Consider the following 14755-nt stretch of genomic DNA (forward strand, 5'->3'; position numbering starts at 1 on the left):
TTGTCGTCGATTGTTCTATTTCAATATATCACAACAGGTAGCTGTAAGAGCGTTTGTTGATCATAGAGGTAGTATTAGAAAGTTACAGTAGCAACTTGTAACATAAGTCGTGGTCGGTCACATAAATTATAATCCGTTATCCACATAAGTTGTAGTTGATAATATATGTCATAGTTGGTAGCTGCAGTAGCGTTAATTGACCACATAGACTATAATTAGAAGTTACAGTAGTAGGCCATAGTTCATAACATTGGTTGTACTTAGAAGCTGCTAGAGATTTTTGCAACATAATAAAAATTTGTTAATGACCTATCAATTCTTATATTGCTCTTGAACTCAAATACCAATATGCCCATCAAATCATAAGCACATTTGCAGCACAAATTTATAAAATGACATTCTTTAAAAAAAACAAAAAACTAGCAGAAATCCATTGATCAAGCCTTGCATAATCATTCACAATGTTCTGCAACTAAAGCACAAAAAAATAAAAAAGAATAAAAAAAAATTCTCAAACAAGAAAAGTAAATAGTTCTCTAATGATCAACAAAGTATAACTTAAAAAACTTCTATTGAAACCAATCAATCAGCACTAAGAATTAGTGAGCATTAACGAAGAAAACTGGCCAAGAAATTACAACAAACAAAGAAAAAAAAAAAAACAGAGAGCTAAATATATCCCCCCTCTTAAGAGGCCCCCACTCTGTAACATCATTTCCCCACATGGCTCAAAAGCAGAACTACCAAAATTTGAAACCACTGGAAAAAAGCAGAAGAGGCCTGATTCCTCCCATCTTTTTCCCCACAATACACAAACCTATCCCCCCACCCCAAAACTTCTCTTTTTCACCTCCACCTTCACTCATCGCATGCTCTCAACATAAGAAATTAAGATTCAGCCATCATTCCATGCAGCATAAACCGGTGTTTGAGCCAAAGCTACTGAACTACTAAGCTGGTTTGATGCCCAACTTTCCATCCCAAGAAAACCATTAAAATTTGCCAAAAATGAGCTGTTTTGATGATTTCCATTAGCTGATATAGATTGGTGGTCGAGCGGTTCCAAGTTCGCCGGAGCCGGCGGTGGAGATTGGTAGAGCGTCATTCTCCAGTCCGACGCATTCACATTGTCTTCGGTTGAGTCGAGTTCTCTGGTGCCATGTCCTGTCAACGCTACGTTGTCGAAAATTTCAACACCTCCATTTCTTCGAGCAAGTTCGCCAGACAGTAGGGTGCTACTCGCCATAATCTTTTCAACATCATATCTTGACATAATGAAGTTAGTGACGGCATTTGTGCCACGAAATTTTATTGCAGCAATGTCATAAGCTTCAGCTGCTTCTTCTTGTGTGCCTGGAATTAAAATTTTTAGATTCAAGCTACCACTATTTTCTTAAAAAAGTGAAATGTACCTTTTCATGCATAGATAAGTTGGGCATGCATGTAAAAATTGAAGTTTAGGAGTCAGATATGCAAATACATAGGAATTGAGTGCTGGTATGTATGCGAATCTTCCTAAACAATAAATTAATATGAATATGGTAGATTATTCAAACAAAGATTTTGGAGACACACAGAAGAATCAGCCTTAAGAAAAGGAAAATGTACTGTCTGATAAAGAAATAAAGAAATAAAGAAAGTGCAATTCATACTCGCAAAAGCAGCAGGTAAGCCTGAAATGGCTTATATTCTGAATGTTCTTTTTGAATGCATGTGTAAAATATTGAAACGTTTTATAACAAGCTAAAAATAACATAATATCAAGCATTTTAATGAATTATAATGAGTGTAAAGGATGGAAAGGATTATATAAGCTAACCAAAGGTTCCAAGATAAAGATCTTTGTTTCCTGAGACTCTTCCTATGCGAGCCTGCCATCTTCCATGTTGGTGATGCCTGCATGATGACATAATGAAGACTTCTAAGTAAACAAAATGATGAAATCAATGAATAAAAAGGAACATAAAGCAATGAAAAACCTAGTGACTCCTCGATATATAGAAGCTCCTCTAGAAAATCCACTACTTTTCCTGCAAGAATGGTTGGAAGAATTCAAAACATAATATAATAATGAACATTAATGATTTATTATTGTCATAAAGAAATTTGGTCACCTCCTTAAGTGAGCAACATATTCCTGCCTGCTCATGTTCTTCATTTGTAGAAGCTCCTCCTGGTAATCCTCCAGCTACAATAAACAAATCCACAGTTTCACATATTGAGAAAAGCATTACAGAAAATAGAGTAGAAAATATATCATACAGGGAAGTTGATGTGGGTGGCAGGTCCCCAGTACTTCAATGCAGCCAAGTCATAGGCTCTTGCAGCTTTCTCTTCCATATCATAGCCCCCTGTTGTTTATTAGATGCAAAGAGTACGAGTTTGAGAATTGAAGAAGAGAATTTATGAAAAGGTACTGAAAATCTCAAACTAGGAAAGAAATAATTTTTTTCTGTTAAAGGAAGTAGATGCATTACCCAAATAAACTATTGTTGAAGTATTTTGTTTCATGGTATCCCAAGGAAAGAACATGACAAGGCAACAAAGTTAGGTAAAAGTAATAATAATAATAATAATAATATTAATAATAAAGGAAATTAAAATAAAAGACTATGAGGGTTCAAACAAAGATTTTTTTTGCCAAACTAACCTTGCCTTCCCTTCCTTGTTTGCCCTTCTTTCTTGCAGCTGTTATCCCATAGATGTGCTTCATATCTACCTGTCCATCTATGCCTGTATCATCACATAAGAAAAAGAAAAAACACACATTTAATAATGAAAAAAGTGTTTTGCATGCTCTAAGTAAGATTTAGAATGTAATACCTTGTTACTCCTCTGTATTGCGAAGTTCTCTGGCCAAATGTATCAATGGACTTCCTGTGAACTGGCTGCTTCTCAGCTCCTTTTTCACTAACTCTCTTCTTCGAATGCTCCAAAGAAAAATGCTCATTTTCTGGAGCAGAAGCGATCTGCTGCTGCGGAGCAGTTACGCAGCTAGACTGAGATCCAGGGCTCATGGACAAGCTCAAGGGCTTGAGATCGCCATGCCTCAGTAATCCAAGAGAGCCAAAACCCATCTCTCTTGCATCACCTACTCTTTCGTTGCTTTGAAATCTACAATCAGGGATTTGGTCCCCAACTAATGACTCCTGATACATCTCGTGCAATGGCTGGAAGTAGTTCTGTTGTCTAAAAGGTTGTTGAAAGAGCTCAAGAGAATGGTTTTCATTGCTCTCCTGCTCTATGTTTTGTCCATAATACATACTGTCCAAGCTTAGAGCCATTGCTCCCCTGTCACTGTTGCTATACTGATGGGTCCCCATGTTTGGACCACAGCCCAAGAAGTCTTCCAGTTTTGGGGAAGGAGATGGCACCATTCCTTCACCAAAATGAGTAAGAGAAGAAGGAAAAAGAGGAGGAGAATTTAGAAAGGAAGAGGGAAGTAGAAAGAAGATAAACATGACGAGGGAGAGAGAGAGAGGCTGACCTTCTTGTGATCTGCTGAAGGCTTCCATAATACAGAGAGAGCCATCAGACTTAACCGGCATGACTGATGAGAGCTGAGAGTAAAACCCAACATTCTCCGCATCAGCTCCATAGCAAATGCCAGGGCTGCTAAAATGTGGATAGGATAGAAGGAAGTTGCTGGGAACAAAAGTGGAAGCAGAAGCAGGGGAAGACTGATGTGCAGTTTGAGGATTTGCATGCTTAAGGGGATCTGATGCAACTTCCATTCCGAGCTGAGGGGAGAGAGAGAAACCCAACCAGTTGTTATTGTTCATGGGCTTCATCTTCCACACATACACAGATTAAGCTCAGGGGAGTTCAATCATTGGTGAGTACTGAACCTCATTATGCAACCTACACTCTACTCCATCTTTACTTGAAGCCTGGGTTTCTGTGTTCTCAAGCTGAAGAAACTCAATGCCCCAAAACTTCTCACTGTTTCAGGGGGGATAATGGAAAGCAGGAGAAGTGGGGAGAAGAGCTGAAAGACGGGCCCTTAAACAACGCAAAAAGAATGAGCTTTATCTCCCAAGCTACAGAGGATTGAAACATTGATACTACTACTGCTACGCCACTCCTGAAATCCTTAGGGATCTGTGATAGGAGAAAGGAAGACAATGACTTTGGCTTTTCCCTTATTTCCTCATCACTCCATGCGTTTATTAAGGCACTTAAAACCCTATAATAAACCTCTGTAATCGTAGAGCTACAACATCAACACAAAGCTGCTGCTGCTGCTCTGCTGCTGCAAAGAGGACCTGAGAATTTACTTACGAGGAATTTCTTTCTAATTCATAAAACCTTGTTAGATAATTAGTAATTGATATTTCTTCATACAAACTTCCCATCAAATATCAACCATGATGCATTTTTATTTATTCTCTTCTTTTTACTCAAATTCAAAAGCATGGATTCTTCCAATTTAATAAATTTATAATCAAATTAAAACCGAGAGTGTCAAATATTATTTCGTTCCAATTTAAATAAGTCTATATCAAATATTTGAAGTACGATTCGAAAATATCGCGATATTAACTCAAAAATCAAATATTTTTTAAGTATTATACATTTATAATTGGATTGCTTAACAGATGAGAAGAATCTAATGAGTCTAAGATCATTTAGTTCTAAGATTATTAGAGTATTTAAATGTTGAGAAAATAATTAATGATTAAAAATTTATATAAGCCATACAATACAGTGTTTTGAATTTCGACTAGATTTATCGAATTGAAACTCTAAAAAAATATAAATATAATCAACTCTTAACAAGAAAAAGAATACTATGAGAAACTAAAGAGATATTGGAGATTTATAGAACTTTAGAGCTCTAATTAATAATCTTAAAGAAGTTATTCAACAGGAAAATGGTGGAATGCAATTAAGTGGTCGATCACCTGCGCTAAAACAATCATGAAGCATATTAGGAGTATGAGACTACATTTAGGCTTGTCAAAATAGTTTTCGGATTAAAACAGTAAACACTGTAGTTTATCTGATTAATCTTGGAGTACATTTGAATGAATGTTTACTTGAAGAAGCATGGAGTATCATGGAGATAAAATCTTTCTCATGTAAAAGCATTTGGGTGTATTGCGTATGTATATGTTGATGCAGAGTCTAGAAGAAAACTTGACTCAAAATCTATCAAGTGCATCTTTATTGTATATGACTTGATGAGTTAGGATACAAGTTCTAGGACTTTCAGAATCAAAAATTTATTAGGAGAAGTATTATTATATTTAATGAAATTGAGATTTATAAGGGTAGAGTCAGAACTCAGGATAATCCATTAGTTACTTCTGAATGTTCAAAGTATGTTGAGATAGAAGATACTGGTGATCAGAAGACTGGAGAATAATGAAGTGCTGAACAAGGTGGAGCATAAAAAGTTTCTCAATCATCTACTGTTGAAGTCACATTATTTGTTGCCAATTAGGGCTGTCAAAACAGCTCGTTGTTCGCGAACAACTCGTGTTCGACTCATTAAGGAGCTCGTGTTCGACTCGTTCGCTAAGTTAATGAGCCAAACATTAACAAAGATTTGTTTGTTCATGTTCGGCTAGTTTTGGCTCGAAATAGTGTTAAATTTGATTCAAATGTTGTTTTAATATAAACAATAATTTTTAAATCTTACCCCAACATTTAACATCTTATGGTTATGTGATTAGGGTTGTCAAAACGACTCTTTGTTCGTGAACAACTCATGTTCGACTCGCTAAGCAAACAAGCCGAACACGATCACACTTTTTGAGTTCAAAATATGGACGAGCCAAACAAGAGCTGAGCCTGAGCTCGCTCGTGTTCTTCTCTTTTACACCCCTATTTCCAAGTGATAACGATGAATCAAAGTGCTTTCAAGAGATCACTTAAGCTTAAGATTCAAGAGAGTGAGACCTTGTCTTGGATGAAAAAATGCAGTCTTTGGAGTCAAATATGACATGAAGTTTACTAAAATTACAAGTTGACAAAAGAATATTGCACAACAAGTGGATCTACAAGCTCAAAGAGGAGTTAGATGATAGTAGATGCTACAAAGCAATACTTGTTGTGAAGGGCTCCAGTTGATGGAAGGAGTTGATTACACAAATTTTTTCTTCGGTGATGAATATGACAATTGTTAGAGTTGTGCTGAGTTTGGTAGCAGATGAAGATCGAAATCTAGAGCAAATTGATGTAAAAATAACTTTCTTATAGAGAGATATGGAAGAGGAATTATACTTGGTGCAACCCTAGGGCTATAAGGTTTCAAAGAAAGAATGTTTGGTTTGTAGGTTGATGAAAAACCTACATGGCTTGTCACAGGCCCAGAGATAATGGAACATAAGACTTGACAGATTTTTGTGAGATAATGGGTGCATGAAGTGTTATGCATATCACTGTTGTTTCATCAAACACTTCAATAATATCTTACTTCTTTTGTATGTAGACGACATGCCGATTGTAGTGACATATATGGAGAAATCAAAGAATGAGGCAAAACCAGTTTGCATTCACTTAAATAGTCACTTCAAGTTTGTTTTTGTTCTTTTTGTACCCTTGAAGTCACCAGCTTGTCTTATTGTCATCGTATAATTTTACTTACGAAAAAATCTCTCTTTTGAATCATGAAGATGAATCCAATAAGAGAGGAACCGAAAATAAAAAAAAAATGAAGAAATAGACAAACAAATTTAAAAATAATGTAGAGAACATTCATAAGGTAACATTCACATGATATCCCAAGAGCGTACACCCGAACGAAATTAGACTGAAATGCCTTGGAAATATTTCTGCGAAAATGAAAGGAACCCACAACCAAAGAATTAAGTTTTTGTGCTTTTTCTACTTCAATACTACTCCTAAAGGTACATATTTCTTTGGTTAATTAAATATTGGGGGATGCCCAATAATACTCTCGATAAAAAGAGTCTTGCTTACATAATCTATGATACTCAGTTATTTAAGAAACCAAAAGGATTTTAATCATCTCGAGTGAGAGAATCCTGATGCTTTCGATGTTTATAACGAGTCATAGGGCAAATGGAGAATCATCGTATCCACTATGGGCGATGACAACTAGGCATGCAGGGTCCACGAGACAATATCAACGATATCTTAAGGGAATCGACAGAGCTCAAAGGAGGTGTCAAAAAAAAAAGAGGAGGAACCCCTAAGCAGGTAGAGGTAGCCAGGTCATGATACTATGAATCTGTCATCCCAAGCTATGAAGACCCTAAGTCTACCTGGTCATGAAGGTAATCGACCAACCCGACTAGCGAGCTCTTGTGAGCAATCCATGTATTACATGTCCAAGGAGATCTCGTTAACCTTAAGGTTAAAAGAATGAAACTCCAGTTTCTATGATATTCTAAGAGGTATATTTTGAAGAAGGCGGGACTTATACCCGTCAATCAAATGATAGAGATGTCGTTGGAAAGCAGGAAGAAAGGGGGTCCAACTACAAAGCTAAAACCACCCTACAAAAGACTTATGCCCCTGTATGGGTTGGGAAGCCTCTAACATCCTAGTCGTATAAGATAACCTCCTATGAAGAAATTTATGCTTGGTCAAGTCAATTGAAGAAGCACAGAGACTCCTCCTTAGGACATGCAATATGATGCAGTTATTTGCAATTAAATTTTAATGTGGAGCCACTATTAGGGATGGTTTGGGATATAGCCATCCAGTGCAGCAACTTTAAAACCGATCCGAGGGCTATGCATGAAAGTAAAGTGCAGGTTTTTAAACAATAAAAAAAATTTAATCCTAAATTTTGATTTATCTTAAATATTTTATTATTAAGATTTTTGAAAAATTATATTTTTCGGGTCCTTAATGAACCTCGATTGCACATTTGTAAGAGCCCAAATAAATCACAAGCCAAAAAAGAGTAAATTGCAAGCAGACTGCATTAAGTAAATCAAGCAAAACTAAAAAAATATAATATACTAGTGTCGCTAGGTCGACAACATATCTTAGAAAAGCAGGAAAGACGGTCGGACTCTACATATACATGTCTGATCCTAATTTTATACATGAATATAAATTTGAAATTAATGTACGAGACACAAGCAATTGCTAATGTTTCTTATCACATGGTTCGGTGTGTCATGCGCCTCAAAACCTGTGCCCGTACCTTTTTTCTGATACAGACTGGATCCTAAGGACTCGTTAAATACATGACAAAATAAAAAAAAAAAGGACTCAACCTACAGAAGAGTTGGCATGAGTTATATCATGCAACACATAAGAGCTATGACTGGCGCGAGGAGAACTTTGCAACACCTCCAAAAAATATTAGCTTCTAAATCATTACTTGCTCATCCCTCTTTATTTGTGTTTAAACATGACTTCGTACATAGAAAACCACCCCTAATATCTAGTGTGCATGTCTCACACCCAATAAACACACAAAAACAACAAAAAAAGATGTCTGACTAGGGTAACCAAACCAATAGAGAACAATAGCTAGGATATCAAAAAGATTACCCAAGCACCCTAATCCCAGCCTAACACACCATCTATCGAATAACATGAGAGTCACAACATCTAAGTGTGAGCAAAGATATACGGGTCAAGAATCCCATAAGACTTTGGCATGGTCACTGATTCCGATCCCATCCTAAGCATCTAAGAGGTCTAATGTACATCACCTAAAAATATTTTAAAAGAGTTGGTCTTGCATATGACCTAGTTTCGCTAATTGTGAAGTTTTGAAAAAAAATTAGGCTTTTAAATGTGAGACTACAATATGTAAGGTGACATACTTTAAATTTCTTAAAATTTTAGCACAGTCATACTTGTGTTAATCTCAATGCAATAACTCACATTGCTCGTTAAAGCATCATGACCAACACAAGATCACTCACTTAACGAATCTAGCTTGCTATCAAGTCACCGGACAATGCATATACAAGCATGCAAGAAGATTCAACACATTGTGATTACTCGATCAAGGTGCACCAAAAGACAACTTAAGTATTAAGTAGAATGAAACTGACAAAATTGTGACACAAACGAAGTAGTGCAATCAAGTTTCCTCACATTGTGCACTAATTGGTTCAATGACTCTAAGGCGTGACTTGAATTGAGCATACAACATGGTCCGCTCTTGTCATTCAAGTGTGATGCCATAAGACGTTAGGCAGCTTGTCCTCCATTTTGGAAATTCACATGTTGGTGGGCTAGCATTGTTAGCTACTACATGCTAAAGATACGCAAATTTTGAGCTACACAGATATGGTGGCATATGTGTGCACTGATATCGTAAGATTTGGTGCTCATTGAGATGCCAAACGCTAGCAAATATCATAGACAAAGTTTGATTTTCATGCAAAGAGTTTAACATATCACACACTCAAAATTTTATTTTTTTGTGCACACAAACATAGATGCAAGAAAATAGCAATGTCATGCAAGCAATGCAAATATACATGCAAGAAACACAACATGTAAATAAATGTGATCTATCGAACCATTGGATCGACTGGGATAGTCGACCGAGTCTTACGACCAACCAGGGTCAGTCAGGCCCGGGCAGCCGACCAAACCAAAGTGATCCGTCAATCAGGCCTAAGACAACCAATCGAGCTGAAGTGATCGGTTGATCAAGCCGGGACGACCAATCATACCAAAGTGATCGGTTGATCGGGTCGGGGTGGCCGATCAAGTCAAAGTGACATGTGTGAAATGATACATGCAAAGCATCATGTAGAGAGACATGCAAGAGAATGCAAACCAGTGCGTTTGGTAGCAAGCCAGACTCATCCTAGTGTTCTTGTATGTGATCCTAAGCTTCAGTTTATGGGTGTGTAGCAAGGCAACATGCAATTTTGGCAAAATTGGTGAGGTGTTTTCTTCAATTATTTAATGAAAACTCCTCACAACTTGAAGAATGAAATAGCCAAAAGTCTTATTCATGCTCCAAATTTTAGATGCTCCAATCTCTCAATAGAAGATTGGAGCCGCTCAAAATTGTGGGAAATTCAGATTCCTACCGTAGGTTTGGTGAGCTAAGGGTTTAAGAGAAAATTGCTAAGGATTCCAAAGAGTTTGATACACGAAAATGCCCCTTAACCTATCAGCTTGTTCTAAGCATAAATCCTAACCTTATTTTCTCTAACAACTAAACCTATTGGCCTGCTAGGAATGAAAATGCAAAAAGCAGTTCAAGAAGCAATATCTTTGGTTACTCCTTGATTCTACCACACGTCCATGAGGCTAGCTTTCTCCTCTTGTCCAAAAATGGAAAAAGCTCTTCCTTTTTCTTAGGAGAGACGAAGCCTTCTCGTTTTCCAAGTGGGATGGAGCTCTCCTTTTCCAAAAGAGATGAATTTTCTTTTCCTCCTAGAAGCTCCTAGTAAAGCCTTCCTTACACTTTTCTCAAGATATTTAGTGAAAAAATCTCTTGAGAATTCTCATAAATTATGGAGAAGAAACAAGGAAGAAAAAGATGATGGAGAAGTTCTCTCTAAGTTTTCCCAGAGCTCCTCCTCGTTTCTTGCTCGAATGGCTCACTCATCCCTTGTTCTCTAATCCCCTCTCTAAGGTTCAAAACTATGTTATGATTGTGTTTCTTTACTTCCCCAAGAAAATCCCAATATATTCCGAAAAAATCTTGCGAACATGGCTGCCAAGGGGGTTGAATCGGCAAAATCCCGCGTCATGCTGTTCCTCAAGCACATATTTGCCAGAAACAAGGTGAATCTGCCCCTAGCTTACTGTTTCACACATATTAATTGGGTGCTTAGGTGCCAATGGGGGTGCATAAGCACCCCCGTCTCTGTTGGAGCTAGCAGCGGGTACTAACACTTATGCACCAATCAGGAGGCACTTAAGCAACACCTTCTCTATTTACCACAGGAAGAAGTCTCATTTTATGGCTTGGTTGCATATGTTCCCATATTTGGGCACATAGGCACCCACATTGCTGCTAGGCTCTATTGCTTGGGTGCTTAAGCGCTTATGGGGTGACGCATAACAAAAAAAATGATTTTTTTTTTTCTTTTGGTCTTTTCTTTCCCTTTCTTCATCATGGCTTTGCACGAAGGGTTTTTATGGATCCTCGAACCACTGGATAATTTCTATGGATGAAAATAGGCTTATCCACATTTTAGTGAACATTGGGGGTGCATAGTATCAAACAAAAATCATTGTCTGGAGCCAAGTACAACCCGAACAGTTTGAAACTCAATTTTATGGTCGAACATCTGTAGAATTTTTTTTTTGATCTATAAGCTACATAAAACTTTTTAATGCTAAAAAATGACCTATAACTAAAAAAATGAACATCCTAGAGGTTTCAATTAGGGATTTTGGTTTCGACAAGTGTCTCGAACCACTGCGCTCGTGGGTCAGTCTAAAACCCTATTTTTCCAAAATACGTGTGGGAGATTTTGGTGACTGATCTTGACAATGCGAAGTTTTGAATGAATGAATTATGACTTCTAGGCACTATAATGGTCATCGAGCTCGCCTTATATCAGGGACTGATGCCGATCGATGACAGCCGCTTCTGAGTACGAATAGAACGGGAAGAACTCTTAACTTGGTGCTAGATGTGCCCACTGAAGGCTCTCCGGCTCCTTCCGAGACGGGATGATATGTAAGAACACATTATGATCCCATAACTTTAGAATGACGTCCAGTGTGTATGACATCAAAAATTGGTGCCAAAAAAGCTATTTAAGGAGTTATCACCAAAGTCTGAAGCACAACAAATATAAATTTGAAGAACTTTATATGTTTCAGAATTTGGGAATCTGATGTATGTTATAATTTGTATGATACTGATACTACATTTACAGTGGAAGTGGTCAACACGTTCATGGGCAATATATGCAAGCATCATTGGGAGGTGGTGAAGTGAATTCTCAGGTATTTGAGAGAAGTAGTCAACTCGACACTTTGCTATGAAAGTGCAAAAATCAATCTATAAGTAGTATTGATTCAATCTGGTAAGAGATTTGGACGGTAGAAGTACAACATGGTACATCTTCACTTTGAGGAACACAACGGTGAGTTGGGCTTTCAAGCTGCAGAACATTATTGCATTGTCATGCAGCATAATGCCGTGTAATTTTTATGATAAAAATATATATATATAGAAAATAATACTCTAAATTATGCAAAATTTCCATCATTTGTCTTGTGTAAAAACACAACAAGCTTAGTTCATCAATCCACTCAAATAATGCGTTGATATGAAATCTTATTACCTACATCATCGAGATACTATTTTTGCAAATTTAAAATTATAATTTTAAGAAAAATTATCCTAATACTTTGATACAATTTATATTAGAACAACAGACAATAGAATGTACAAATGTAAGATATAAACTGTCTTCCATATTCAAAATTTAAAATTTTATATAAATATGTAATTTTTCATCACCACATAACTTACATATACAGTTTCTATTTTTATTTTTATTTTTAATTTAAGTTACATATACAACATACTAAAAAATCCTGGAGACACCTACCCTGCAAACCAATCACCTCAGACTAATTAGGGTGCCGACTTCCGTCTAATCACTTGCTAAATAAGCAATCCAACGCCATATCGCATTAAAGAGTAGACAAAGCTTGTTTGACGGTACGAAAGCAGGAGAAGACAACAGCTGACTCTATTATTTTTTCAGTAAGAGGGAATGAAAATACGAAATTAGAGATAGACCCTTGGCCCCAAATGATGTAAAGATGAAAGGAGTAGAAGTGGGCTGCTGCATGGACTGTTAATTTGCATTATTAGGGTTTGGATTTGGTCAATATCTATTTTTTGTCAGAAAGTGGAAATAATGCTACAAATATGAGTTTGATATATGCCTTGATGATAAATACAACCATGCAAAAATATACGAAAAAATATTATTTGGGTCGTACGTGAATTGCATCACGTCATTGTCATTTACATGTTTGATGTTTCAGAAGTAGTATTTTTCTCTAAATATGAAATTCATATTTACTTTTTCCGAAAAATTTTAAAATCAAATAAATTTATTTAGTGGGTTGTCTTACATACACTGCATCTGAAATATTGTTGTTTACAAATCTTGCATTCTCTTCCATCTATTTCATATTCTCACTCAAATATCAAAATTCATGACAAAATCAGAATCAATATTTTTCATTTTTGTCAAATTTTCATCGGTTTGATTGTGGCGCACATAAATAAATTGGTTCAGTAGTTCAAAAATATCCGCAGGATGCTTCATTTTGATAGTTATCCCACTCAAAATTTTCATATAACATCAAAAATACCTCTATTTTCTCTTTTAACAAAATGAAATACTTCTTTTCATGCATAGATAAAGTCAGTTGTAAATATATAAAAATTAAAGTTTAGGTGTTAGATATATAAGTATATAATTGTAAATCATCCTAATTTTAGTTATATATACAGTATGATGACTTCATTTCTACATGACTCACCTTCAAGAATTTGGAGTCAGCTTTGCGAATCATTCTGAATGTTTCCATGCTTGTTAATTTAGGCCTCTCTCTTCTCCTTTTAATGATTCAATATTAATTTATGGGATATTTACATAGTAACCACAAATTTCTTATGGATTTATATGTCTAACACCGAAAATTTGAAATTTACATTTATAGCAACTTGGTGCTGTAAACTTATGCATAAAAGTTATGTTTGACTTTTCAAAAATTAGTTGAAGTAGTAATTTTTAATGTGATGTTAAAGATGTGAGTGTTATGAGTGTAAAAGTTAAAATTTAGGTGTAGATATGTAAATACATAAGAATTGTCTGTATGTATCTAAATGCCCCTAATTTTATTTATCCATCTAATAAATATATTCTTAACCCTTTCATAGTATATTTTCATATCACATGCTTCCAATTTTAATTATCTTTTATAGATAACTTGGATAATCTGGTCATCAGATTAACATCATTAGTGATTATTTTTCTATTATTGAATGTAATGATCCCATGATGTTAAAAATTCAATGAGATATTTTTAGATCCATCATAAATTTTTCCACCATCAATCATATAATCATACAATTGCACTTTAAGCAACTCAGTTAGGCCACTTAAAGTTGTGACCATTCAATCAACTTTTCATCAATTAAGAGTATGATATTGCACATTTATTCTTAAGGACAATAGGAATATCATGGGAGCATTCAAACAGAGGGCAATTTACCCCGTAAAATTAATAAATAGGCCTTAATATTCTCCTTTCTTTTAAACTCACTATAAGGAGTACTCATAAAATCATAGAGAATTTTAGACTTTTGATTGCATCTTGAGCCTCCTAACTATCAGTTTTCCGATATCAATCAAATTTACATTGTCCAACATAACAGTTATAAGTTTTGACTACTGTTATGGTATGACTCATATATCATATCGGGACAGACGCTGGATTGAAGCGGAGCGGAGCGGAGCGGAAGAATCTGTCCAAATTGGGAAGTTACGTGGGTTGAGGTGCAGGGGACAAAGCCCCGCGGTTTGGTACAGGGGTAATGTTGTAATTACATATTGTGCCTAGGTTTACTCCTGGGGTTATAAATAGGCCTGTTAGTAAGATTATTGAAAGGAACTCGCCGCTCTGCTCCCGAGGACGTAGGCATCTTTGCCGAACCTCGTTAAATCTCTGTGTTCTTCTGGATTTGTGTCGATTACTGTTTTTCTTCGCCCTAATTATCTCAACAAGTGGTATCAGAGACAGGTTAAAGGGCGGAGAAGAAATCGACGCAGGGACGAAGGAGAATTCATCGTTTTGGCAGACAAGTTCT

General features: G+C 36.1%; 1 protein-coding gene across 2 annotated transcripts; it reads right to left on the bottom strand.

Annotated features, from left to right (window-relative positions):
- Positions 1 to 608: 608 nt before the first annotated feature.
- LOC110029871 (AP2-like ethylene-responsive transcription factor ANT) lies at positions 609 to 3955 on the bottom strand. Of its 2 annotated transcripts, XM_020732355.1 has the most exons (9): positions 3488 to 3955; positions 2824 to 3379; positions 2651 to 2733; positions 2478 to 2486; positions 2263 to 2351; positions 2115 to 2188; positions 1980 to 2030; positions 1820 to 1896; positions 609 to 1353 (listed from the first exon to the last, which is right to left on the bottom strand). In XM_020732355.1, exons 1-9 carry the CDS (start codon positions 3789 to 3791, stop codon positions 896 to 898), a joined length of 1701 nt encoding a protein of 566 aa, XP_020588014.1. In that variant the 5' UTR covers positions 3792 to 3955; the 3' UTR covers positions 609 to 895. The 2 variants fall into 2 exon arrangements, with proteins under 2 accessions (XP_020588014.1, XP_020588021.1); XM_020732362.1 differs by lacking the exon at positions 2478 to 2486.
- Positions 3956 to 14755: the final 10800 nt, after the last annotated feature.

The sequence above is a fragment of the Phalaenopsis equestris genome, unplaced genomic scaffold, assembly GCF_001263595.1.
Source record: "Phalaenopsis equestris unplaced genomic scaffold, ASM126359v1 Scaffold000002, whole genome shotgun sequence".
NCBI classification, from domain to species: Eukaryota; Viridiplantae; Streptophyta; class Magnoliopsida; order Asparagales; family Orchidaceae; genus Phalaenopsis; species Phalaenopsis equestris.